A 27354-nucleotide genomic window follows, 5' to 3' on the forward strand; every position below is an offset into this window, starting at 1 on the left:
CCAAACTGGTTGGACTGTCACAGACAGTAACAATGACCTGTCTGGCTCCCGTATCCCTGATCAAAGCCATCTCATTTCAAAGGTGAACTGTCAGCAGCTTGGGAGATGCAATCAGACAAGGAGTAATAAACTATAAGGTTACTGTGGGGGTTAAAAGACAAAATCTTCCTAAAAAAATAAAGTTCTCTTTTGTGCTTCTGAAATTCTCAGTCCGAATAACCCCCGAAGAAACGTATCACACACTAATTAAAGAATACGTTTGGGTCCCGAGGTAAGACCCTAATGTGCATTCAGCCTCTGCTTTGTCTAGGATGGGGAAATTTTCTGAAGCTGGGAGCTTAAATAAATGACCCAAGGCTAGAGAGCATGCTGGGATCCCAGGTGCTCGGAGATCCCAACTCTGCATCCACACACCCTCGCTTTTTAATCACAGCGCCATGAAAGCACAAAGAGGTTCCAAGTATATACACACACGTACACAAACACACACACATAAATGCACCTATACACACACAAATGCATCTACACACACACACAAATGCATGTACACACACATAGAAATGCACCTATATGCACACACACACACACAAATGCACCTGTACACACATGCACACATATAAACACACACATCTATTTTCCTTCCTTCCTTCTCTCTCTAGACAAGGAATCTCCAAGCTACCAAGCTAGAGTCGCACTAAGCTTACACCTCAGGTCAACTTGGTTTAAGATCAGTTCAGGCCCTGGATTTTCACAGTATAACAATTTGGTCAGGAGAGAAATTTACTGAGCAGGTCTCAGCATATCTAATTTAGAAATGGGAAAAATTAATTTACATTTGAGATGATGGGGGAAATAGAAATTTTCCTCGCTTCTTAAACCCTGGGGACTTAAGAACATTTATGAAATCTACAGATGTGCCCTGGAGGGGGCAGCCAGCTGGGGTCCTCTCTTTCCCTTTGTGAAGCTGTGGGCCACCCCCGAGCGCTGGAACGTCCAGAGGACCCTCAAACACCAAGGCTTGTCAGAAGTGGGCCAGTGCCACTCTCTGCACAGACCTGCCAGCGAGGATGGCACAGTCACCCTGTCAGCAGGGAACTTGGGTCTAGCTGTGAGGCCAGAAGTGCAGAAGGGGCACTGGAGAGGGTGCTGGGGAGGGCGGGGGGGCAACACCGTAAAACCATCACTAATGTCACACCTGCATTGATCAAAGTCTGTCAATTCAGTAAAAGATGAGGGGCTCCCATGGGCTCTGAGAAACTGCCAAGTTAACGCTCTTCTGTCCAAGTTTGAGGCCCTGGGCTGAAACCCAGAGCTGGGGCACTGAAAAGAATTTCTCCATCAAATTACTCCCCTGAAAAGGAGAGTGTTCCAGCCTCCTCTGGACTGCTGAAAGTCACTTGAGTCCACACAAAGTAGAGCCTCTCAGAGCTCTGGTGCCCTTGCCAATATGTATGGATGGAATAAGGCAAGGAAGAGACAAGCAAAGGGGTCTGAACAGCACCCACAGCCCTGCTCTCTTCTTGCTACTGGTACTGCTGCATCTGGGACTCTGTTCCCTGAAGAGCTTACAGATGCTCTGCAGGAGAAACAGGCAAATGCTGGACTGTCCAGGCAGAGGCAGGCAACAGCCTTTTTGAAGCTCCAGGGGGATGCCCCAGCCTCCCCTCTCCCACACACCAGTACAGCAGACGCCCTGGTCAGCTACAACCTGGCATCCAAGTTGACCAGTCTTGGGAGATACCGGGTTCGCTGTACAGGGCAACTGATTCCAAACCGCACACTGCCTCCCCACTGAGACCCCCTGGGTGGCTGGCTCTACTCACCTGGGCTTGTTGCTTCTCAGCACAGTTTTGGTGACAGGGACACAATATTGAGCATTTACAGAATTGACCCAGTAAAGATCTGTAATCCAGGATACCCCCTTTCCTCCTCCTCACCTTTCTAAATCCTATAAAAATGATCTCCACCGACAGTTCCCACCTGGGGACCTGAGGTCCTCGAAGGTATAACAGAAGGGTCTCTGTGAGTTCCTACGGGCCTAAGAATGCTTCCAATCAACCAACCGGAAAAGGATGAGAACTGCACATCTGCCACAGAGTGGACCCTCAATAAGTGCTGAAGTCGATTCATGCCACTTTCCTGGGAAAACTTTCAGTATCATTCTTTGACCCTCAAGATGAAGTCCCAACTCCTGAGACCTTGGCAAAGTCTTTCAGGGCCCAGCCTATGCTCACCTCTCCTGCCTTAACCCCCTGGAGGAGATGAGTGCTGGAGGGGTTAAGAGAACCCCAGCTATGGTAGTCCCAGTATTTCAGATCTATGGATTTGGGGATTTTGCTTCCAAGAATCCACAGATTAACGCGGGGCAGTCAGGTGTACTGGAAAAGCTACAGGCTTTGAAGTCAGTTAAACCGAGCCTTAAAAACCACTCAACCATCCACTTGGTAACCTCAGGCAAGTTACTTAACATATCTGAACCTCAGTTTTCTCTATCTGTACAATAGGTACCATAAGAAGGGAGCTATGAGATGACCTATGTAAAGCAGCCAATACAGTGCTCGGCACAGTGCGAGTCCTGGACCCCAAAGCCTCACTCAGGCTTCCAAAGTAGAGTTAAACTGAAGCAGTGCTTGGTCCACAGCCAGAAACACGCACCAGCTCCCCATCCACAGCCTCCCTTCCAACAATGCCCGTGTACTTTCTAGTCATCCCCACACAGGCACGAATCACCCTCTCCCCACATCTTTTTCAAGCCATTTTCCCACAGCAGAGGAGACTGGCAGTGACGATTTCAAACCAGATTTATGAAAACCCATAACCAGAAGATTAAAATTCCAAATGTCATCTGGATAAGATGGGCCAGATGCTTGGAGAACTGTAAAAGCTCTCTGCACTGGCAGAGAAGTGGGAGTTGTCAAGGAGCTCATGTCAGAGGGTTTCACTTGAGATAGAAGGGAGTGCACTTCATCTACGATGGAAGAGAAGAGACATTTTCAGTGGACCGAGTGGGTGCGTGCATCTGCTGGATGAACTCAAACACCATCCACCGGTGTTTGGTGAGGGCTTTTATTCACTGGGAAGCAACCAGAGTCCAGGGCTGGCTCATTGGCCCTTCTCCTGGGTGGGTCTGTAATGTGTGACTGTCTACCCCCAGGCCTCTGCCAGGGACCAGAGGGAAGGGATCAGACCAGGGCCACTAGGAGATAAAGAGCTAAATCATTAGGACCAGGTTCACACCAACCGACTTCAGCCGGTCAGAACCACCTTCCACAGGTCCCAAAAGCTGAAAAGGGAAGGTGACAAATATTTCCAGAACCTCTACCATATGCATGCCCACCATGATGAATACTTCACACACGTGACCTCATCGAGTCCTTCTGACAACCTGATGAGGGTCAGCATCGTTATCCCTACTCTAGAGAGGAGGAGACTGTGCTCAGGGAAGCTGCGTAAGTTGCTGAAGTCCTATATGTTCCAAACACAAAGAAGCAGAGTAGGGATTCGAACCAGGTATTTCTGATTCAAAAATTCATCCACTGTAGAACTGGCTCCTTTTAACCAGAACCGTCACATCTCATTGTCCATTTCCACAGAGGCTGGCCCACTCCCACTGACTATCATGACCGGAGCAGCTCAGGTAGAAGACAAAGCATCAACGCCATTATCAAAGCATTAAAAAATGGTACAAAAAAGAGAGAGAATGATTTGTGTGGGAATGTTGACCTGTGGCCATAGTCTAAGATCAAAACTATCAGGGAGGGGCTGGCCCCGTGGCTTAGCAGTTAGGTGCACACGCTCCGCTACTGGCGGCCTGGGTTCGGATCCCGGGCGCACACCGATGCACCGCCTCTCCAGCCATGCTGAGGCCGCGTCCCACATACAGCAACTAGAAGGATGTGCAACTATGACATACAACTATCTACTGGGGCTTTGGGGAAAAAAAGGAGGAGGATTGGCAATAGATGTTAGCTCAGGGCCGGTCTTCCTCAGCAAAAAGAGGAGGATTAGCATGGATGTTAGCTCAGGGCTGATCTCCCTCACAAAAAAAAACTATCAGGGAATGAAGGAAAAATGCTTTTGCAAAGGAATCTGCTTTATTGACTAAACTGAAAGCTTGAAATCACCTGGGATTCAGGAACTGTTAGGGAAAGAGTTCACCTTCTTTGAAAAACCAGTGATGATCACGGGGAAAAACCTGAAGGAACAAAATCTCACCTACTGCTCTGTCTCCTAGCAGCTCTCTGCCTCTGGCCCTTTCTCACGCCAACCAAGCCCCCGTTCTCCTGCTAGATCCATCTGCCTGTCTCCATCACGTCACTCTCCTGCTCTCAAACATCCAGTCACCTCTCTCATCATTTCAGATCAAGTCCAGAATCCTTAGCCTGCCATTCATGGCTCATCATAACCTGGCCTCAGTCTCAACTCCACTCTCACTTCTCTCCACGGAGAGGCAGTGTGGCTCCGTGACTGGGCAGGTTGGCCTTAGTGTTAGGCTAACATGGCTTTAGCATCATGGTTCAGCTGCCTAATAGCTGTGTGACCTTGGGTGGGTTACTTAGGGTCTCGAAGGCTAAAATGAGGAGAAATAACACGCAGAGGAAGAACTGAGATACTGCATATAAAACGTTTTCAGTATAATGCATGGAACCTAGTAAGCAGTCAAGAAAAAGAAGACTGGAGATTTTTAAGCCTTCATGCCAGGAGATAGGTTAGTAGCATTGCACTGCTCCATCTCTGATTTTCCCTGAACAAGAACCTCTCTACCACATCCCCCTCCACACCCTGACCAGAATTCTGCAAGGGCCAGATCAAGCCAATTCTGTTCTCTCCTTCCTGTGTCCTCGCTGCAACTCACTGCTTGTTACCACGTTGCTGGGATTTGAATACTTACCATGGTTAGTTATCTGCCTTATCTGTCCATGGTTATGCCGTCTGTTGGCACTCAGCATCCATTTCTGCCCCCTCCTATGTTCTCCTCCTCCTCCATATTGCAGCGTCTGGAAGCATATCCCACTCCCTTGCAGCTAGGGTTCTAGGTGTGATTTAGGTTCTGCCAATAAGTTGCAGCTGCATGAGATCTGGAGGGCAGGAGTGAGGCAGAGGCGCTGGCAAGCAAATTCCAACAGATGGAGGGACTGTGTAAGCCAGACTCCAGGTTTCAGCATCTGGTCATCAGCTTCACGGGACTCAGAGGTAGGGGGCTGGTGGCAGGAGGGTAGTTATTAGCTCTAACATAATCAGCCCCCTAGATCTCAGCTATGGTGGTTTGGCCTTGAAACCGGCCCCCTAGATCTCAGCTATGGTGGTTTGGCCTTGAAACCAACAATCCAACTGCACTCTCCAAACTTCTGTCTTTCCAGCAATTTTGTATGTTACCAATTCCCTGTATTAAATCCCTTCCTGCTTGAGTTACCTAGAACGGTTCCTAGTTCCTGGACTAACTCCAACTGATTAAGTTCCCAATTTGCTCTTCAGCTTCTCCAGCTCTGTAACTATGTATCACATTATCTCTATGCCATTTAGCGCTTAGCCTGGTTTTAGGAGCGGCTCACTACATGAGTCCATCAGGGATCCAGATTTATTTTCATCCTTGGAGCTGGCTCAACCTAAACAGGCCCCTTCCCACCACCTCCCAAAGCCACTCCAGTCTGTGGAATTGACAGATGAGAGTGTGTATTACCCAACAGTGCCCACGACCAAGGAGGGCTCGAAGCGCAAGAGGATCTACAAAGTCGTATGCTGGGAAAAGAAACAACCGCCAACGTTCGTCCCAGAGCAAACCTGGGTGACGAAAGCAGACGTGTCACTGGAACAAATTTTCACCACACTTACGAGGTGGCAAACTCAGCACTAATAGTTAGACTCAAACTTTCTGGCCCTTCTGTGAGATTTGATAGTTCCTCCTCCTTTCCTTGGGCTGTCTTCCTTTCTCTCTGCTCAATAAGAGTTAGATTTCCTTTATAAATGTTTCACAAAGTGTGAACCACTGGTGGTATGCCTTGTACAATTTTAGACTGTACACTGGCTAACACCTCATTTTAATAGCTATGTATTTATTTTTATGATTACTTTCTATTAAGCCCAATGATACTACTTTTGCATTTATAGTTGGAATATATAGTTTCCTCTCTAAATAAATTTCTTCAAATTAAGTAGTCAACTTGAAGAAAACTAGTAAATAAATAAGCAATCCAAGTGGTAGACAAATATGGCAAAAAATATGAATGTGGTATAAGAATGACTATGCTTGGGCAATACTGACTTAAAACCTTACAAATGTATTTTCTGGAAAATTTCAAATCTAATCTCTTGGCTTATCAGGATAGTTTGACATGGCTCTGAGAACGTTCACAATTCATTTTAAATAACATTCTGTTCCACTTCTCTTCTTGGGCTCTTGGGAATAATTTGGTCTTAAGGAAGATTGCTGGACAGAGTCAGGAATGTCAACAGCCTTCCACAGACCATGGCATTGGCCAAGACATTCAACCTTGTTTCCTCACTCCTGTGCCTGGAGAAGGAAGCCAGTAAACATGCCTACTGACTCCAGAGCATGCTGGTCAGGACAGAAAGGGGCAGCCACATCTGCTAAATTAAACTATTAATTTCAATGATTGCCTTTAGTTGAATTTATTTATCTAAATACAGTTTTTGATAAATATAACCCTAGAGGTAGGGGAGGAGAAAGGTTTACAATAAATTATTGAAATAAATGAATGTTAACTGGGAAAAATATTGGTATCTGGATATACTCTTTTAAAAAATACTTGTTTATTTTGGGTCCTTGTGAATATTCACGAACATAAATGATACCAAAGCTAGGATGAAAAAGCTACCTCCTTCCCGCCTGTGTGGCCACCAAGTAAGGGTTTCTGGGCAAGTCTCCTCTTCCAACCAACTATGACAGGATGGAGGGGGGACACCCCCCTGGAAGCTAGAGAGGGTGCACCCATAAAGCGTCAAATGCCTACACTCCAGGCGCCCTCAGGGGGAGACAAATGCACTAGCTCTCCTCTGAGGAACTGGCCAAAGACAGCAGGAAATAAGAGCAGTGTTGGCATACAACTGGCACCAAATAAAATTAGCACTAGGCTGTCGCTGACTCCCTCAGCCACAGCGCTATGGCTGCAGAGCTAAGGTAATCCCAGGAAGCAGACTCATAATTAAGAGAGGGAAAGGAGGTGGGTGATTTTCTTTCCAGCCATCCCATAAAAATGCTATGGCACCTAGGGTCCCCAAGACCCACCATAAGAGGGCGTAAGAGAAAATATTGGGAACAAGGCCAAGGAAGTGACTCACCACTAACAGCGCAGAATGAGGCCAAATTCCCTGTGGACCTACCATGGTCATCTTTAGCAGAGATGTCACAAAACACATCCTAGAATATGTCTGATAAGGGAAAAGGTCTGGGGAAATGGATATTACATCCATTGTAATTAACACATTGGCATCCGTGTTTTTTGGCGAGTAGAGTCATACGTGTACGGCAACTGAGTTGGGTTCTTCAGCAGCTACAGAGCCTGTTCACAAGACTAGGATCTCAGAGAGGAAGTGAGAAAAGCAATGTGAGAAAGACACCACCATGCAATATGACCAATATAACAACGGGATACTTGGCGTGGAATTCTAAGAGTCGGAGGGAGGAGGAACTATTGCTGGCTTAGGTGAGGTGAAAAGGAAGCCTCCTTACAACCCCAAGTACAGGTGGTCCTTTCCAGAGGACCCTGCTCAAGTAGTTTGCTGGTATGTTTGGTCATTCATTCATTCAACAAATATTTGTTGGGCCCTGCCTTTGAACCAGACATTGTGCTAAGTACAAGGAATTCGGGAGAAAATCAGACGTGTCCCTGAAGTCAAGGAATTTCCCTAAGAGGTGGGTGAGATTTATAAACAAGACAATTTCGGTGCCTGTGGTGTGTTATAAGGGAATGAAAGAGAGTGACATGAGGTAGTGATACAGGGGACACTGCTGTGGTTGGGGAGTCAGGGAGGCCTCTCTCAGGATAAAATGAGCAGGAAGCGTCATGTAAAGAGCCAGGTAACAAAACTCCAGGCAAGGGAACAGCCAAGACAAAGCCTCGGAGGTGGGAAGGAGCCTGAAATTTTGAGAAGAACAGAAAGGATTCCCCGGGCCTGGGCTCGAAGAGGATGATGTCAGGGGCCAGGTGACACAGGACCTCCCAAGCCATGACGGGGGCTGGATTTTATTCTACGTGCAACGGGCAGCCACAGGAAGGTTTAACCAGGGCGCAACATGATCTCAGTTTTCAAAAGCTCCCTCTGGCCACCTGTGGGAAGAATGGACGGAGGGTGGGGTCAGGAGCCTGATTACTTGGCTACTGGAACAGTCCAGGTGCAAGAGGCTCGGGCCTGGTGATGGTAGTGGAGACTGAAGGAAGTGAGGAAAAGCAATTGAAAGAGACGGGGCACACTTCAGCACTGCAAAGAAGCTTCCTGAATGAGTAAATTATAACTTGGCTAGAATTTTACCTGCTTTGAATGGCTTTTCTAAATTTAGTCATCATAAAAGTGAAATCGATCATATGCACAGCCACTAGTTCTAGAACAGAGATGGGCAACAATCAATTGTTGTTATATAAAGTATGCATTGAGACAAGCTCAGAGCAGCGTCTCCTCCCTTATTAAAGAAAAATGGTTCCCTCAAAACTGGTCTGTCAGGCACTCCCTGTCTTCCCCTCCTCTGCCTCCCCCTACAACCCGCGCCCACTCCTAGTTTGCAGTTTCAAAGTTAAGGGCCCGAAACCTCCCCCAGAACGAACTGTAACTCCCAAGGAAGAATGTACTCTGGCATTATGCTTCAGTAAACCCAGAAGGCACACTGAGATAAGAGCATTAAGGGTACCGATTAATGAAGCCAGAAGTCCCGAATAAAGAAGAGATGTCCCAAAGGGAGACATGAACCAGAGCCCGCATCCCGGCACAGGCTGAGTTCCGTAATTGCTGGCAAGTTTACCAAGAAGGCCTCTGCTTCCCAGCTTCCTCCGAGAGCAGCAGAGCGGCGGCGCGGGGAGGAGCAGGGGCCTTTCTCCATCCCTCTGGAAGCCTGATGTGCAAGCCAGACGTTTAGAACGTGGGTCTTCAGCGGTCCCAGGAAACGGTTCTTGTTGACAAGGAGTGCTCTCCCCTGTAGTGGACCACGGGTTTGGGCTTGGCACCAAGAGGGGACCACGCTCTCCACCACCTAGAACCGAATCCCCTGGAGGTGAGGGCTTTGACTTCCAGAAGAACTTATGGGGGAGAGGCTGAGGGAGCCATGCCAGGCAGGCATGTCACTGGCACAGGAGTTCCTAAAGCTGTGACCTGGACCTAATATGTATGTGTTAGGGAGACAGGCAGACGGCAGTTCTCCCTTCAGTGTCTGAATTTAATCACCTCCTACTCCTACTTCGGTGTATCAATTAGCCACGCACCTGAAGAAAGGCACCCCTGTCCCCATGCCCAAGACCGTCCTTCCCCTGCCGCGGGAAGGGCTGCCCAGCAGAGAAGGCAGAAGGTCGTGAACACTTGCAGGGCATCTCCTAGGCACTCGGCACCGCGTTAGCACCTCTGCTCACACTGTCCACTATGTAATCCCGCTAGAAGTCCTCTTAGGTGGGAAGGAACGGCCCCCTCCATACTAGACGGGAGTAAATGGGGCCCAGAGCCATGTAACTGGTATGTAGCACAGCTGAAATCCCAATGAGTCCATCCCAAGTCCCGTGTGCTTTCCACACCTACCAGCCGCCGCCCTCAGCCCCACCAGGCTGTCCTCTGGGGGACTGAGCGCCCGCTCCTGGAGGGTCGCAGCTCGAGGCTCCAACCGGACCACTCAGCTTGTCCCAGGCTCTTACCTCACTTAAGAAAGGTGACCAGTCAAGAGCTTCCCCCTTGGTAACTCTTTTTAAGGGAAGAACTCTACGGCACCCCAACTCTGCTACCGTGGGCTACAGCAGTGGGACGGGGGCTCTCTCCTCACAGATTAAGATGCTCCTTTGAATAGCCCTCAGGCCCAGCTTCTTCCTGCCCAGCGCTGGGCCTGGAGACCGGCCATGCCAGTGTCTACTCCCCACGGGCTCCGCACCTGGGCCGGGAAGGGAACTTGGCGGGTGCGCTCATAGGCTGCTGCAGATTGGTGTACACACTGACGGGGTCGGAGGGCGAGGGGAGGAGTTCCAGGACACAGTTCCTTTGCTTGCCCTCTTGTCATCAGGCAGCCGGTGAAGTGGTAATGGTTAACCAGGGAGGGTGCTCCATCCTCCTCTGGTGTCCCTGGTGAGTGATGTCAACCCCTGCAGGACTCGTCTGCAGCCAGGGCCCGGCACAGTTCCCAGCAGTGTGTGGTTAAGGGTATAGATTTATCAAGCCAGATTGATCAGGGTTCAATGGTGTGGCTCCCCCTCTCACTAACCATGTGACTCAGGGCAAGTTATTATCTTCTGAGACTTAGTTTCCTTATCTATACAAGGGGGATAATAACAGCACTTACATCACAGGGCTACAGTGCAGATTACACAAGATAATGCATGTAAAGGCAGAGAACAGTGCTGGCCACCCAGTCGATACTCAATAAGTGGTAACTAATAAAAAAATACAAGTCATATTCTTTTTAAGTGAATGTCATTGAAGCTGGCAGTAGATCCGGCCCTAAGAATCCCCCTCTTTGCCAACAGAAAGAAACAACTTATGCACCAACTTGGTGGCAGATGCTGTGCTGACAGTCTCAAACAACATTCTCACACCTTCAGAGGCAGGAAAAGATCCGCCCCCTTACCCAGCACCTACTTACAGGCAGGTGCCTCCTACGCAGGATCTCCAGCCTATTCAACAAGCCTGCTAGGCCAGATTTATTCCTACAGAGGAGGAATCTGAGGCTCAGAGATGTGAAATAACTTGCCCAAGGTTACACAGCCAGTGAGCAGCAGCTGGGATTCACACAATAACAATGAGAGCAACATTTACACAGTCCTGGCACTGTGCCAAGTATGGTTCTGAGACCTTTACATGTATTAAGCATTTATCCTCAGCACAGCCCAGATGGGGAGGTACTATGATTATCCCCACTTCACAGATGAGAATAACTGAGGCCCAGACAGGTTAAGCAAGGCCACACAGTGAACAGCTGGCCTGGAACGCAAACCGAGGCAGGCTGGCTCCAGAGGCCTTGTAACCACTGCCCTAACTACCTCTCAAAAAAAAAAAAAGCCCTTGCTCTGCCCTCTGCACTATCCTGCCTCTAAGAAATGAAACCCCATGGGTGCTGAGGACACTTTTCTAATAAGAGACAACTGTGTTGGAACAAAAAAATGCACTGGGCTGGAAGTCAGAAGCCCCTGGGCTGTGCCCTTAAGCAAATCGCTTTTCCTCTCTGGATTTCAGTTGGCCCAAGTATAAAAAGGATTGGTTTGGACTAGAACTTTGCACTGAAAACTTACAGCTCTAACAGTATAAGGTTCTCTGAAACGGGCCTTCCTCCTTCCTGAGGAAGACCAGGGAGTCCATGGAAATGTGGGCTGAGGCTGCTGGCAGGCCCTTCCCAGAGCAGCCAAAGCACGTCTAACGGAAGGAGAGCCGGCATGTGGCCGGGGGCATGAGAGCCACCCCTGAGTGAGCATCTGAGGCGGGGAGATCCTGGGCAAGTTACCAGGCCCTTGGTTTTTCCCCTTTGGCAAAGACAGGGAAATAACTTGCCTTAGAGGGTTGCTTTGAGGTCATAAAAATGGTCATAAAGCATTTTCCCAGATTCAAAGTCCGGGTTTGCAAAATGCTCTTGAACTCAGCCATGAGAAGAGTAATCAGAGAAGAAGTTGGGACTTTGCAGGATTCCCAGAAAGCAGTCTGAGAATGTAAGGAATCTTCATTACTTCTCCATGCTTCTTACAGCTGAGTCTGTTCCAGAAAGACGGAAAAAAGCCCCAATGCTAATTCAAAGCAACTCAGAAGCTATTCAAAACGGTACCATGCTGTTTAGTATAATTACATGCTATCCTGTTCTCCAAAGTCTTCATCTCTCCCGTTGGACAGTGAAGTCTCAGAGGATATGAAATTTGTCTGTCTCTAATCAAGACCTCTTGACTTACTGATTCATTTCCAAGGTGAGACCTGAGTACACTTCCCTATACAGCAGCCTGTCTAATTCTCTTCTCTTTTTCTTAAGTGCCTTGATTCAATTCAACAAACATGTATTCAACATCTCCTATGGGCCAGGCAGTATGCCATTTGTACATTCCAGTTATTTCTAAAAACTACATAACAATAATAGCTGAAAATAGCATCAATGTCTTAGATGTGGGGCCAGGCGGGAGGGGGGGGGAGGATCAAACCTTCCCTATAAAGGTTTGAGAAGGTCAGAGAATGATCTTGGGATTTCAACTACTTGCTTAAAATCTGTTTATTTTAATCACTATGCACTCATAATATTTATTACATAAATTCTTACTACATAAGAATGAGCCATTCATGAATTCAACAATCTTTTCTTGGGCAGCTACACTTTATTAGGCAGTGTGCTAATAGTCCTGAGAGGTTCAAAGAAAAAAATTTATTTTATTGGAGTCTAATTCCAGAGGTCTGCGGTTACCAATTTTAAACTAGAGTAATGGCACGTCTCTTCCTCAAGAAGGATGATAAGATTAATTCACTTCTTTAGTCAACACATATTTATTGAGCATCTATGTTGTGCCTGGTAGTGGAGACAGGTTTAAAAGCAGTCAAGCATGATTCTTGCCTTCACGGAGGCCAGCAATCTGATGGAGACAGCCCGTTACTAACTGCAATAGGTGTTATGAAGAAAAAGACAAGGGACGGAGATTTTGAAGGGGATACTCACATGAGATAGATGGGATAGGGAAGGTTTCCATGAAGGAGCTCCATTTGGTTGAGTCTTAAAGGATGAGAAAGAGCTAGTCATGTAAAAAGTGGGGAGAAGAGCATCAGGTCAAGAGGTTACCACATGCAAACTCCCCCAGGTGAGAAAGACTTGGTGAGGTCAGGGCAGGATGGTGCAGCTGGGGCCTGGTAAGCAACCAAAGGAGGTACGGATGAGACAGGGGAGTAGGCAGAGCAGATGGTGCAGGGTCTTTAAGCCATGATGAGGAGCTTGGATTTTATTCTTTGCGCAAGGGAAGCCACTGCATTGTACTTGAAGCAGGAGAGTGAAGTGGTGCCATTTCTATCTCGACACCACTCGGTGCTATATGGAGAACGGGCAGGAAGCAGACAGTAGTGAAACTATGGAGACTAGTTAGGAGACTACCATAGTTCACCGAGTACAAGATGATGGTGTCCTGTCTATGGGAAAATGAGAAGTGGTCGGATTTTAGATCTACTGGGGAGGTTCAAACCGAAGTACTTCCCACTGGCATGAAGGAGTGTAGAAAGAGAGGGAACCCAGGATGACACCTCAAGCTCCAGTGTGAGCAGGTGGTAAATTGCAGAACCCTTTGCTGCAGTGGTTCTCAGTCAGCAGTGACTCTGCCCCCTAGGGGACATCTGGAAATTTACAGCAACATTTTTGATTGTCACAACTTGGAGGTTGCTACTAAACATTCTGCAATGGTAGAAGCCAGGGATGCTGCTAAACATCCTGCAATGCACAGGACAGCCCCAACAACACATAATTACCTTGCCTCAAACATCAATAGTGCCAAGGTTAAGAAGCCTGACTCACAGATGTGGGAAGAGTGAGGAGGGGAGACAGTTTGAGGGGTTACTTAGCACCACATCTGGGACATATTAAATTTGAAATACTCATGTGAAATTGTCCTTGGAACCACACTGCTCAGAATGGAGAAAGTAGAAAGTGGGACTGGCATGCAGCCTCTTTCGAGGAGCAGAGAGTAAGTCCTCTCTCTGGGCTGGGAGAAGCCAGTGGTCCTACTCATGATCCTCTCTCCTGCTAGCTAAATTATGAAAGAAATTTCTATAACCAAGAGAATGGGAGTGTTTACACTTGGCATTCTCCCTTTTCACATCCTTTCCTTTCTCTCACCCCAAATGCTGCCTATTCTTCAAGGCTAGCTCCAAGTCCTAGAATGTCAAGGCTTCCCTAAGGACACCCAGCCTTGCTGAATTCAGAGGAGTCCGACTTTCCCAGCACCTGCTGTGTGCTGGCACCTCTCTAGGTATGCCATCACGCTGTCACATACGTATCTCTTTAAGACTTCTGACATTCCTGGAAGGAAAAGATTCCACCAATCTTCCAGATATAGAAACCAAAGCTCAACATATGTATGGTGACAGATGGAAACTAGACTTTTGGTGGTGAACACAATGCAGTCTATATGGAAGTCAAAATACAGTGATGTACACTTGAAATTTATATAACATTATAAACCAATGTGACCTCAATAAAATTAAAAAAAAAAAGAAACCAAAGCTTAGACCAAAGCCACAATGATTTGGACCAAGTTCTTTTTGTTTCCAAAATCAATGCACTATACAGGCTGCCTCCCTCTGATCTCCAGAGCACTTATACTACGGCCTTTGGATGATTACTAGGTCCCACTTTAGACCGCAGCTCTCCAGCACACTGTTTTCCCATGCATGTGAGTGGCTGGCACATAGTTCTTGCTTGATAATCTGTAGAAGCATCTTCTCCCGTGTTAGTCTGGCCTCCCCAGGTGGTCTGTTAAGAGCCTGATGGCAGGGAAGCATGCTGGGAAGGAAGAGAAATTCTCCCCTTTTCTCTCTTTCCAAGATCCCACTTGGATTCCCAGAAGAAGCGCCATTAGCATTGCTGGCCTCCCTTCTCCACCCACAGGAGACGCTGTGTCTAACCCGACCTGGCAGAGATCAGCACTCTTCCGGGGCCGCAGTTTACTGGCGGGTGGGCTGACTGTGTTCAAAGGCAGGAATCAGGCTCCACGCAGGTTCCTTCACTTCTGGGGTGCGGGCACCTCTGGGCCTCTTTCTCTCTGCGTCCACCTTGGAGTCCAGGTGGTCAGTTACGTTAGGTCGACCCTGTGGCCAATTCATGGGAGAGAAGGCAGGAAGCCTTTCTTTGGACTCAGGCCTAAGTCATGTTCTTCACAATTTATCAGAAGTCCTGGATTTGGGGAGTTAAAAGGTGCTTACCAGGCTGATAAAGGCCACTTGTCCTTGTCCCTAGGAAGGAAGGAGGGATGAGGGGACAGTCTTGACTTACGTTGTATTAACATCCTCTTGCGTAGTTTGGGCCACAGTTTAGATACATATTCAATAAAACTTAAAAAATGATATCGGTAACCTTCAACATGGCACTACCAAACCAATCCACCATGTCTCATTCCCCTCTCTCTCCACCCTGCTCCTCCTCCTGACTCTGATTTCTCTCAGTGACAGTGCTGTAGTCCAGGCGTCCCAGGCCAAAAGCCTCAGGAATCTTTAAACTTCTCTTCTTTGCTGGCCACTTACAGTCAGCTGGCCAGCCCTGTCAATTTACCTCCACAACAGCACTCCTACCCAAAGAATGCCTTTCCCATGCCACCCCCTTAGCCTTCACTTACGCTATCTACAGAGGCCCGCCAGAGCACAAACCCTGGGAGGAAAGCTATGACATCTCCATCATCTTTGCATTCTCCAGAACCAAACACAGCCCCTGGGACACACAAAACGCTCACAATCTGCAGCAACTGTAAAACCTCCACTGAACTGACCGTCTGAGGCCACGGAAATTCAGAGGGACAGCCAACATGGGCTGCAGCTTCACTTCTTCCAAATGTGACACTAAATATCAGAATCAAAAGGTCTTCATCAGACCTCCACACCCCTCTGCTCTCAAAGCACAGCTACGCCTCACAGAGAGTACAGGTAAACGAACTCCGCCTCAACAAGCTGACCCCAGAACCCATCAACTCCCAGCCTGGGACACAAAGTAAAACCCTGAGAGAACTGGGCCTCATGATAACTTGAATTCCAATATAAAGGGCCTGGTGATTTGCTCTCAACCTCAGTCCAGAGCCCCATTCTCCAGTGAGGGTAGGTAAAGGGCTTATCTTGCGTGCACGTGTGTGTGTGTGTGTGTGTGTGTGTGTGTGTGTGTGTGTGTGTGTGTGTGTGTGTGTGTGTGTGGAGGAGGGTAGAGGGGATGGAAGGGGAGATGGGGAAATGACCACCGCCTCAGGAGGTACAAGGTGGATCTCAACATCCCTCGTATCCCCCCAGCCCAGTCTGCCTGGGGAGCCACCCAGAAGCCACCACACTGGAAAACTCCTGGAATAACTACCACTGTCTTGGACATCCCAAGCAGCTACAGAACCCGAGTGGACCTCTACTGGGCGAGAACTGAACTGCAGCCTGGACGAGGACTGATTTGAACCCACAGAGAGAACCCAGCAACCCCTGCCAGCTGCTGTTTGGATTCACTCCAGTAATTTCATCAACCTCACCATAAACAACCCTACATTTTGTGTGATTCCACTTTGCATTATGCTGAAAAATCAGAACGGTGACTTTCTAGTGGCCCCATTAATTGAACACGTGGTGTGTGCCAGGTGCTGTGTTGGGCCTGGGGAACATGATGGAGACTCAATGGCTGCCCTCCCAGGGCTTACGCTGCAGCAGGTGTCTGCAGAGAGGAAAGGTAAGCCGAAAGCAAGAGGTGACTTGGGAAAGGGGATTCCTTATCTACATGGCTACTGTGGAGACATAATCGATGGGGCTTAGCAGCTGAAACACCTTAGAACTGCACCATCTATGGCCTTGAAACTCCAGTTGACTCCTTGAAGGAGTCTACTTCAGTCGTACATCAATAAGAATGTGGGTTCTTATAATACAGAACACTTCCAGGAGTTAAGGGAAAAGGATAAGGCGCCAAACTCCAAATTCCTAGCATTATCTGATTATATACATCCTCTTTTTCTTTTTGACCAACTTGCTATCCAAGAAGGTCCACGAATAGAACTTTTCTCCTCCTTACCTGGTGTGAGGTAGGTGTGCAGCCATCTTTTACTGAGTGATAAGCATCTTGGGAAGGAGAGAGGGCAGAGAACGTGTTGCATGTATTCAGGAAATATACAAACCTAGTTGTCCCCAAACTGTTCTGGGTCAGAAATCTATTTATTCAAATAGGGGCCCCATTAAACCAAAATATAGCTCCATCTGGAATAGGACTTGACAAGAGAGGCAGTGAGACAACTTCCAAGGATTGAAAACTACGGTGTCTATGGCTCCCCACTCCTCCCCATACAGCAGCCAGACATCACTCTGCGGAGAAAACATTCACTACTGCAGTTAGCACTTTAAAAAAAAGCCAACCGACACAATAAACTCAGTTCATTTAATTTCAAAACATGAACTCATTGCTATCTCAGGAAATATCACTTTACTCTTTAGATTAAATGTTAGCCCAAGTCTAGGAGGCATTCAACAGTGAGAAAGTAATATACTTTAGTTGGCTTCTCCAGGGTCAAGTTTCACCAAAACAAGTTTTGTACAAAGATTAGCCAAGTACCGGGTAATGGGATATGGCAGGGTTACGTCATCTGCGGTCCATTTCCAAAGAAACATGGCTTTTCCAGGTGGAATTCTAAGTGCTCTCCGCTTTGTAATCTTTGTTCCGCCAGTTTGCAGGATGGGTAATGGCAGATGCATTAAAACTGATTACAGGCCATGAGGCCTTGGGCAGGTCATTTCATCTCTCTGGGTCCCCGCTTCCTCCATTGTGAAATGGATTGTTGGGGGCCACTAGTCATGGGGACCATTCCTGAACTAACATTCCAAGATTGTTAGTCCTGGACCCTACCGTCCAACTCTTCCTGCGGCTGCCCGGGCATGAAGCCCCCATCTGACCTTTAGGTCCAGCATTCAAACACTGTGTGATTCTTACATTCTGTGAGTATAGACAGAAGCAACTACTTGGCAGATCAAGCTAGGTCATCTCCCAAGTCCACTGCTCAGCTAAATTTCCTAGGGTAACATTAACTGATCCACCTGTATATCCAGGCACAGTGAGAGATAAGAAAAGGAATAATATCTAACCTTGATCTGATGATGACAATGGTAATGAATTTTTATTGACGACTTATGAGGTGTCAAGTCCTGCACTGAATGCTTTACTTGCATCATCTCACTTAATTCTCACAAAATCCCTACTAGGTACGCATAACAGATATGGGAACTGAGCTGCAAAGAAATTAAATGATTCGCCCAAGATCTCACAGCTAGAAGGTGGCAGAACCCAGGACTTGAATCCACGTCTGTCTGACACCATACTATGTTTTCGCCAATCTCCATACTTGGAATAACCAAGTATAAGTATGAAAGCATCTCACTTCGCCAAGGACAGGACTGGTTTACACCCATATCCCAGTGCAATTATTAAAAGCACGCCTTTTCACTCTCAGGAGTGTCCTGGTTTGGATAATAAACTATACAATCACCTACTTATAACGCCTCCCTGAGGACTGACAATAATGATAATAATTATTATTGTACAACCATGTCACATTTGCAGTGAAGTCCTCCTTAACCACCCCACATTAAAGAGTGACGTCTCCCAGGCTCCCTATCCTTCTTACCCTGCTATACTCTTCGCCATAGCATGCATCACCACAAAAAAGGAATATATATTTTGCTTATCATTTGTTTCCTTCACTAACATATAAGCTCCATGCAGGCAAAAATGTCTTTTTGCTTACTAGTGTATCCCCTAGTATGCAGTAAATGCTTCATAAAGATTTGTGGAGTAAATGAAAGCATCATCATCATCATAACAATAGCTAACATTTATTGAGCTTTTACTACGCACTGGGTGCTGCTCCAAAGACACATATTTTATCAAACCAACCCAACGAGCCCAAGTGTGGAACAGCTGTCACCATCATTCACAGATGAAGAAACTGAGCCCCAGAGAGATGAAGTCACACTCTCCTAAGGGCACACAGACCGCTGGTGGCAGCGCCGGGAGGGAAGGGAGGCTGACCATCGTTCCTTCTCACCACTACTCTAAGTCGGAAGCAGAGATACAGCACAGAGGCAACCAGCTGGGGGTTTAGGGCAGTGTGGGATGGAAGGCGGGCCAGCACTACTGCCTGTCAGAGATCTCAGGAGATAGTGTGGTTGGGCAGGACTTCTTAGAAGAAAGGGGACTTGATCTGAGCTTTGGAAGACGGGATAGCACATGGACAGGAGGAAGAAGCATTTAGGGAACAGCAAAAGCGGAAAATCACAGGGCTGACCATGCTGATTGGAAGGAACAGCTTCTATCTGGAAGCTCTGCAGAGCAAGACTTCAAACACTGCTGTCACCTGGAGGGCTTTGAATGCAGTGGAAGAGTCAGACTTCACCCCCTAGTAAGCAGGATTCCACAAAAGATTTCTGACCGGATATGACAGTCTACAGTCTTGATTCCCGAAATTTCACATAGTAACAGTGCCAGAGAAGTCGGCAGGAGCTACAACTGTGGACCAAGGCTCACCTGGTCCTCTTAAGCCCAGGGCACGTACTTGAGCTGGGAAATCCCTGTTTAAAGCACCTCCCTTCCCATAGATTTGTTTGTGCTTCAGGTCCTATCATGTTCCCTGTGAGCACACAGCCCTTCTCTCACTCTGACAAAGACAACATATAATACAGGTGCTCACCCTTCTCCCATACCACAGTGTTATGACCTGATAGTCAGCACCTTTGGTGGCAAGGACAAGCCCTTCCTACCTCCCAGCCCTCCCAAATAACTCTATCACATATTCTTGTTTAAACAATATCTTTCAACTCATTCCAAACCCTCACCCTATTACCCATTCTCAGCGGTAGGTCAGGCCAGGCTCTTTCCCGGCCTCTGCCTCCCTGACTGCTACTCCTGTAACATCAGAGCGAGCACATCTGCAACATCTGAGTCAAAAAGAACAACTGGGGAAGATCCCCTGTGTCACCTTGGCAGGAGCCTTACGTTCAGAGCTGGATGGATGATGGCAGTCTGGTCCACACATCCTGGAGGGCCTAGAGACCCTGAAGAAAAGCTTAGCCACATGCCTTCTGGGTGGTTGGCATTATACGACAGAAGCCAGAAACAACACCAAAAAAAAAATTTTTTTTTTTTCTAGCTCCACACAAAAACAATTGCCTAAGTAATGTGAGCACTGCTGGGTCACCACAGGGACCAGTTATAAATCTCTATACGTATTAACACAAAAATGAAGGAAAATGTGTCACCTCAAAATGTCATCCAAAGGAAGTCACTAATTTCAGAGTTTTTCTTGCCTCCTCTGCCTATATTCTAGTCTTGATTTTCCCAGTAATTAACTAGTCAAAACCTTCCTTACATGCTTTGGTTTCAATTCTGAAAAGTATATCAAGGTTATGAGGGATCATTGCCCACGGCACAAATACATGTGGAAACATTCCTGTGTATTTCAACCTGGTTTCTCCAGGACAGGGTGGAATTTCTTGCCCTTGAGATTTTTTGGAATTAACAAAAAATGGAAGTGTAAATCAATCATGGAGATTCTTGGAGATAGTAAAATCTATGCCGGTTACAATTTAATGGAAAGCAGGAGAAAGTCTTAGAAATCCCTGAGAGTGGAAATTACTGATATTTTCCAGCATAAGAGGGGTGTACCTTCAGGTGAGTGGTCAACAAGCTTTATTCTGAAAAACAGCAGAAATTGTTAAGAAGAGAATTAGTCTATGCACAGAAAGGCAATTGAGAGCTAAAGAACCGAGGTATTTTTTCACTTTTTTTTTTTTTTTTGCTGAGGAAGATACACCCTGAGCTAACATCTGCTGCCAATCTTCCTCTTTTTGCATGTGAGCTGCCACCACAGCATGGCCACTAACAGATGAGTGGTGTAGATCTGCGCCCAGGAACCAAACCCAGGCCACCAAAGCAGAGCACACTGAACTCAACCACTAGGCCACCAGGGCTGGCCCTGAAGAACTAAGGTATTCTAAACAGAGAACCTGGGAGCTCAGAAGTTCTGCAGCATCCACAGCATCCTTGCCTTTGGGAGGGAGCAATCTAACTACAGAAAGGCAGACAGGGCCCTTTAACCACTGACCTCTTTTAATCTGCTTGTTAGCTTGGCTGTGGACAGGCCCAGGGGGTCTTTGACCAATGCCTCTCTGGGGAAAGTTCAAAGGTCAGAGGCCCATTCCCTCAACATCATTATTCTCAATTATTCTTCATTCAGAGCCACTTTCTCCTTCACTCTGAGGAAGAGCCCCCCTATAAGTGTTTTCCAGGATCCTGAAGGGCGATGACCCAAGGCAGCCCCAGTCACTGTGTTTCTTTTCCTCTCCACCTCACTCACAGCATCTCTCTGATCAAAGGGGACAAGAAGGGGTAGCAACTCACAGAGAGAAACACGGCGGTGAGCACAGTCTGTATGTTGCACACTCACAGCTCAGCAGAAGACCTGCTGCTCCAGGAGGCACCAGGCTTTTATAATAGAGTGGTTCAGAGCACACCTTTGCCATCAGACAAAGCGGAGGTTTTACAAGTTACTAACCCTGGAATCTTAAGCAAGTCACTTACCTCTCTGAGTCCTAATTTCCTCATCTGAATAATGGGGATAATAAGTTTCTACTTCATAGGGTTATAGCAAGGATGAAATGGAATAAAGCTCAAAGTAAAGGCCCAATGCATGTTAGCTATTGATATGATTATCTTAGCAGTAATATTTTTTATCTTTTCTCGATGATAAATTTAATATATGATCACTGACAAAATTTGAAATATAAGGAAAAGTATAGACCAAAAGAAAAAATCCTTGGTAATCTCCTCCCAGAGCTCAGCACTTAACATTGGGAGTATTTCTGTTGAGTCTTTTCTCCAAGCAGAGACATGTACACACTACTGGACCATCTTGTAATCACAGAGCAACCATTTGATGTCTGTCAACTACTTGCTGGACCCTGAGCTCAAAGCTTGATGCACACTTCTTCTAATTCTCACAGCAACTCTGTGAGGCGCTGTGATACCCATTTACAGATGAGGAAACCAAGGCTGGAAGAGGCTGTGCACCTGGCCCCAGGTCACAGGGCTAGGAGTTCCTGAACCGAGCTGTGACCGCAGGTCTCTAGGACTCGAACGCCTAGGTCTGTGTCCAAGGATGGGCTGCAAGGGCGGCCTCTCTCCATGCCTTTTTTCTCCCTCTTCTTCAGCTCTGCCACTTTTCAGAGGTCACAACCTGCTCCAGAAGTGGCCTCACTGCCTCTCCTTGCCCTGCCCAAGCTGAAAGAACCTAAAAGAAGGGAACCAGGGGGTGATAAGGATGTAAGAACCACCCACATCATGTTCTGGGTCTGTGCCCCAAGCTCACCCCCCCCAGAGGACACTTAGGCCTGAGCAGTCGCCTCCTCTCACTTTCATCAAAAGCGCCATGGCCCTGCTGGATGGGATTCGGACAGAATCCTGCCTTCTACCCTAGGTGGGCAGGTGCATTTCTGACATTCCCCTACAGAGATAACACATCAAGATGCAAGTTTTGCCTCTAATTACTCTTGGTCTTATTTTGATCCAATTAGCCTTAAAATACAACACAAAGCAAAACCTTTGGTTCCACTACTCAGTCAGAACAGTGAATTTTCCAGCTGTGGGTTAACTGACTTCATGTTTATTGAACTGCATCAGTGATAAAAGTTCAGGCGCCCACCTCTGGCCCCAGGCCTATTCTGGGAGGGATATTCACACACAATTGATCTCCAAGATGTTCCCAGAGAGCTCCTTCCTACTGAGGGCCACTAATGATTCAAAGGTAAGAAAGGTTTGTTTTCCCCAAGCTCATTAGGAGAACAAACCATTCATCCAAGAGCACAATGGAGAGCGGGGACAAGGATTGTGTCACATCTACCTTTAAAAGAAAATAATGACAGTTGTTCCCATTTAATAGACACCCATGTTTCAGACTCTGGGCTGGATCCTGTTCCTATATTCTCATTTCATTCTTTCACAACCTAGGGAAAGAGAAAATTGATTTGGAGATTAGTAAGTGGCAAGGCTGGACTTCAAACCAAGGAGCACCTGAGAGCAAAGCCTTTCACAACTAGCGCAGCCTCCCACCACAACTGGGCTCTGCACAGAGAAAGTGCACAACAAATAACTGGTCAATGAATCAGCTAAAGATGAAAAAAAAAGCAAGCGAATGATTTGTCAACTAATGATGTCTCGGTGGCTTCCAGGTTCAGCAGAAAAGCTGAGGCCCATCCCTGAGGGTAGCAGAGGCTCTCTGAACGTCAAGACAGTCACTGCCTTCTCCCGCTGGGGGTCCGGGAGCAGGGGGTGCACGACAGAAACTGCTGCCTCTCCCCATCCTTCCAGGTTGTCTGAGCACCTCCAGCCCCTCCCCCACCTGGTAGGGGATCCTCCCGTGGACCACAACTACCTTGGGTGGTCCTCACAGTTAATGTGAAAAGTGAGACTGGGTCTAAAGATCCAGACAGACCCAATAAAGGCTGACCTTTGACCCACATGGGGGAAAGCTCCCTCCATAAGCCAAAAGGGCAGTATATTGGAGCAGCGAGGCCATCCCAGCTCTTACCACGGCCACCTGCCACCAAGCTTTAGAAACCGTCCCCTGGGATGCTCCACATTTTCCCTGCCTGGCAAATAACTCTTTTTCTTCTTTTTCTATTAAAAGCATTTAGGTCTGGCAGCCTGATGCTATCCAGTCCAATCCAGGACCCAGCTTTCCTCTGCTGCATCTTGGAGTGGCATCTCAGGTGTAGCTTGGAGAGAAAATGCGCGAAACTCCGGGCTTTCCCACAAGTTTGGTTGGAGAAAGATTCCAGGAAAGGATTAGGGAACTGGAGTCCTGACACAGTGCAGCAAAGGTGCATATAATGTCTGCTAATGTTACAGCACATTAAACCGAGTTGTAAAATAGTAGCTTAAAGTCAGACAGGCCAAACATAACACAAGTATGAAAAGCAAGGTGCCATTTTTCCAACAAATAAGTTCACTCTATAAAGTACCAGCTTAGGTTGATTTAGCATCTTCGTATCCAATGCAGCTGCTGTGATTTTTTTTTTTTTTTGGTAGCATCTTTAAAGAGCTCACCCCAGTAAGTATGAATTCCAGTTTATTAATAATACCTATTCTTTATTGAGTCCTTATTATGCGCCAAGAAATCGACAAATATGATTTCTGCTCCTCGCACCAGCGCTACAAAGTGAGAACTTCCCCATTCTACCGAGGAGAAAACTGACACCCAAGGGGGTAAGTGACCTGGCCACAGCTGGCTGACTTCGACGAGGAATTAGGGTCCCCGCCAGCTGAAACCATCAGATAAAAAACAAATCACAAGAGCAAAACCCAGGGAGTAGCCTTCCGATCACATTTTCTTGGGATGTGGCAACAACTCAGGCTTCCTGCGGCAGAGGAACACGCTGCTCTCCGCAGCCCTCCCAGGAGCGATGGGCGGTTATTTTTGAAAACGGAGGAGGGAAAAAGTACCTGCAGCCTAGCTGGTTCTCGCAAGCTTGAAAGAAAACCAAGCCACTGCGAGAGGCGGGAGAACCGGACTCGGTGCGTACGCAAGCTGGGCTCACGTGTTTCCCCCCAAACAAGCTAAACCGCAAAAGAGATTAACACTCGCGTTCGTCCCAAACTATCAAAACAGTGGGGGCGGGGGCGGGAGACCACGCGGAGCCGGACGGGCCGGGAGAGCGCAGACCGACTCGCTGAGACAATCCCCAGCGGGTGCGACCCAGGGCAGCCCCAGGAATTCGCAGGTGGAAGGGACCAGGGACCGGGAGATAATCAAGCCCATTCCCACCCCCCTTCAATCGCTCACACACACATACACACATCGACTTTCCTGGTTTAAAAAAATACCCTGAAATCTGTCTTCACAGCAATAAGGGAAATACCAAGTACGGAATGCATTTCAGGGGCTTTCCATCACGGGAGGCAACTGCTGATGAGGATGGGGGTGGGGTGGGGATAAAAAGTAGAGCGGCGCCGGGGGAGTGAGGTCCGCAGTGCCCCTTACCAGCTTCATGGTGGTGTTATTCTGTTCCCAGCGCCACAGCATCACGCTCATCTTACTTCAGGGCGAGGAGGGAAGGGGGAGAGGAAAAGGAGAAAGAACGGGAGGGGGCCGAAGCACCTGCCCGCGCGCCCGCCAGGTCCGGCCGTCCCGTCCCGAGTCGTCCTGTGGCCCGGCCCCTCCGGGCATCCCGGGCGCCCGCCCCCGCCCCGGGCCGCTGCGCGCGGACCCGACAGGAGCCGGCTCTCGCGCCTGGCTCGCTCGCTCCCCGCCGGCCTCCCCGCCTCCGCCAAATCAAACAACTCCCCTGCGTCCGAGCGCCCGCGCCTCGCAGCGCGGAGGCCGCTGGGGCCGCGGCGGAGGGGGGTCGGGGCGGCGCGCTCCCCGCCCCTCGCCGGCCCGCGGGCCGCCCCGCGTGGCCCCCGGCGCTTCAATGGGCCGGTTCGCCCCGGGGGGCCGGGGGGGAGGGGCAGAGCTGGCTGGAAGGAGGAGGTACTTAACTCTTTCGGGGAGGGCGCGGGTAGGCGGGGCAGCCTTAGGCACAGATGGAGGGGTGTGATGGGGGGCTGCGGGAGCGCAGTCTGTGGCTCCCCGGGGCCTCGCGGGTCCTTAGCCCAGACACAGCCCGCGCCTCTCCCCACGCGTGCTCAGCTCCGTCTGCATTTTCTTTTTGCACGAACTCACCCAAGTTGTCTGGCAGTAGCCACGCCGGCCCGCCGCCCCCCGGAGCAGCTGGAATTGTGACTGTGGGATGGATGCACCGTCGCCTCCACCTCCACGCCCCACACACCCTCACCCTGCCCCAGCCCACACGCCGCTCCCCCAGCAACCTTTATTTCCTGCTACGTGAAGCACAGGACTCGAGTGTTTTCAAACACACCTGGCTGCTGCCACAGAAAGGACATCCGTGGCCCTCAAGAGAGGAGGAAGGGGCAGGTGACGACAGGGGAGGCCGACAGGGGAAGAGGGTGTGTGGCCTTTGTTTCCTCTTCTGCCTCCCCCACCTGTCACAGGCTCTTTCTAGCGGCCTGCCCCCTTCACCCTGTGCTTTCCTCTGAGAGTCTGGGGGGCTGGGCAGCTCCTCACCTTCCTTCCCAACCTTTGGCCTGGGTGCAGCATCCCCTAATCTGGCAGTGACCCTCCAGGGGACGTTCAGTATCCTGTAAAGGCTCAGGATTCCTTCAGCTCCCCAAGGCAAGATGGTACTGACCACCCAGACCTCGGGGCTGTATCTGATGTGGGTTGCAGTGACATCTTGGGAGGGAAACCCTGTCTCCCCACTGCTGACAGAGAGCTATGATGACAACTCACGGAATTGCCTTATTACACATTCATTTCAGTAGTCAAAACTGTTGAAAATGAGGAGAGGTGATAAAATTAGTCCTAATTTTTTAAAAATAATCTTTAAAACATGCCAATTAGATCAAAATGTTGCCCTACCTAAACCTTTCAGGATTTGGTTTCCCTTCATAGTTGAAAAATCCCAACACTTTTCCCTGGCCTAAAACTTCATCTCTCACCCTCCCCCGTGTCTACTGTGCTCCAGCACACTGGCTTCTTTCTTATTATGCTCAAGCACATCAAAATCTTTCCCACCTCAGGACCGTTGCACCTGACAGTCCCTCTCCCTGGATCACTGCTCCCCCTAGACCTGCCCATGGTCTCATTTTAATGTGACCTCCTCGGAAGGACTTTTGGCTTTTAATGTAGTGACCTTCTTCCCACACTCTTCTATCCCATTCCTTCCTTGTTCTGCTCACTGTGTGAACTTAGCTAACTTGTATTCTTGTTTATTTTCTGCCTCATCCCATTAGGCTATAAACTCCACAAAAGCAGGGACTTTGTCTGTTGTTCCCCCACGGTGTCCCCGAGTGCCTGGAACAGTGTGTAGTGCATAGTGGGAGCTCAGAAAATATTTCCCAGATGAAAGAATGAAAGCCTGTTGACAATGTCCTACTTGGAGTTCACGCAGCTTCCTCTGCATCGAGGACTGAGCCAGACCCAGGCCGCACATCCTGCCTGGGGCCCTGACCTAGACTGAGCGACTGCGAGAGACCCTTTTATGTCCACCTCCACAACGTATTTCTGGAAAATGAAACCCAGGCACTGATATTTGCCGCCTCAAGGGAAGGGGAACATCCTAGCGGAACATGGAAAGGGAACAGCATATGTCATTTGAAAAAGCATATTCCATATTAAATTATCTTATGTGTTTGCAAAACAGATTCTAAAATCACTTTTTTTTTTTTTAAATAAAACTGACAAAATCTTATTGGCCAGGAGAACAAAACACAAGCTCTCTATTGCAGCTGTTTTAAGTTGGGGTCCTTGGAGCTGGGGGAGCATGTGGAGTCCAGAAACCTTCTGGTCCTGTGACAATGCTGTGAGACTGGGTATTTGTACATTTTCCGGGGAAGCAGCTATTGGTTTATCACATTCTCTAGGAGACTCAAAA

General features: G+C 48.3%; 1 protein-coding gene across 3 annotated transcripts in view; it reads right to left on the reverse strand.

The window, feature by feature from the left end:
- Positions 1 to 27354, reverse strand: part of NAV2 (neuron navigator 2) — a 697375-nt gene that overhangs the window by 287816 nt on the left and 382205 nt on the right. The window contains exon 1 of one of the 3 annotated variants that reach the window (XM_087433097.1): positions 24903 to 25064. The exons of the other annotated variants lie outside the window; for them this stretch is intronic. Within the exon in view, the coding sequence (XP_087289223.1) occupies positions 24903 to 24953 (51 nt within the window). The 5' untranslated portion in view covers positions 24954 to 25064. Of the gene's footprint in view, positions 1 to 24902; positions 25065 to 27354 lie in introns of those variants that run through there. 3 annotated transcript variants of the gene reach the window in all.

This window comes from Ceratotherium simum, chromosome 7 (assembly GCF_057802395.1).
Source record: "Ceratotherium simum simum isolate JZ-2026a chromosome 7, ASM5780239v1, whole genome shotgun sequence".
NCBI lineage: Eukaryota > Metazoa > Chordata > Mammalia > Perissodactyla > Rhinocerotidae > Ceratotherium > Ceratotherium simum.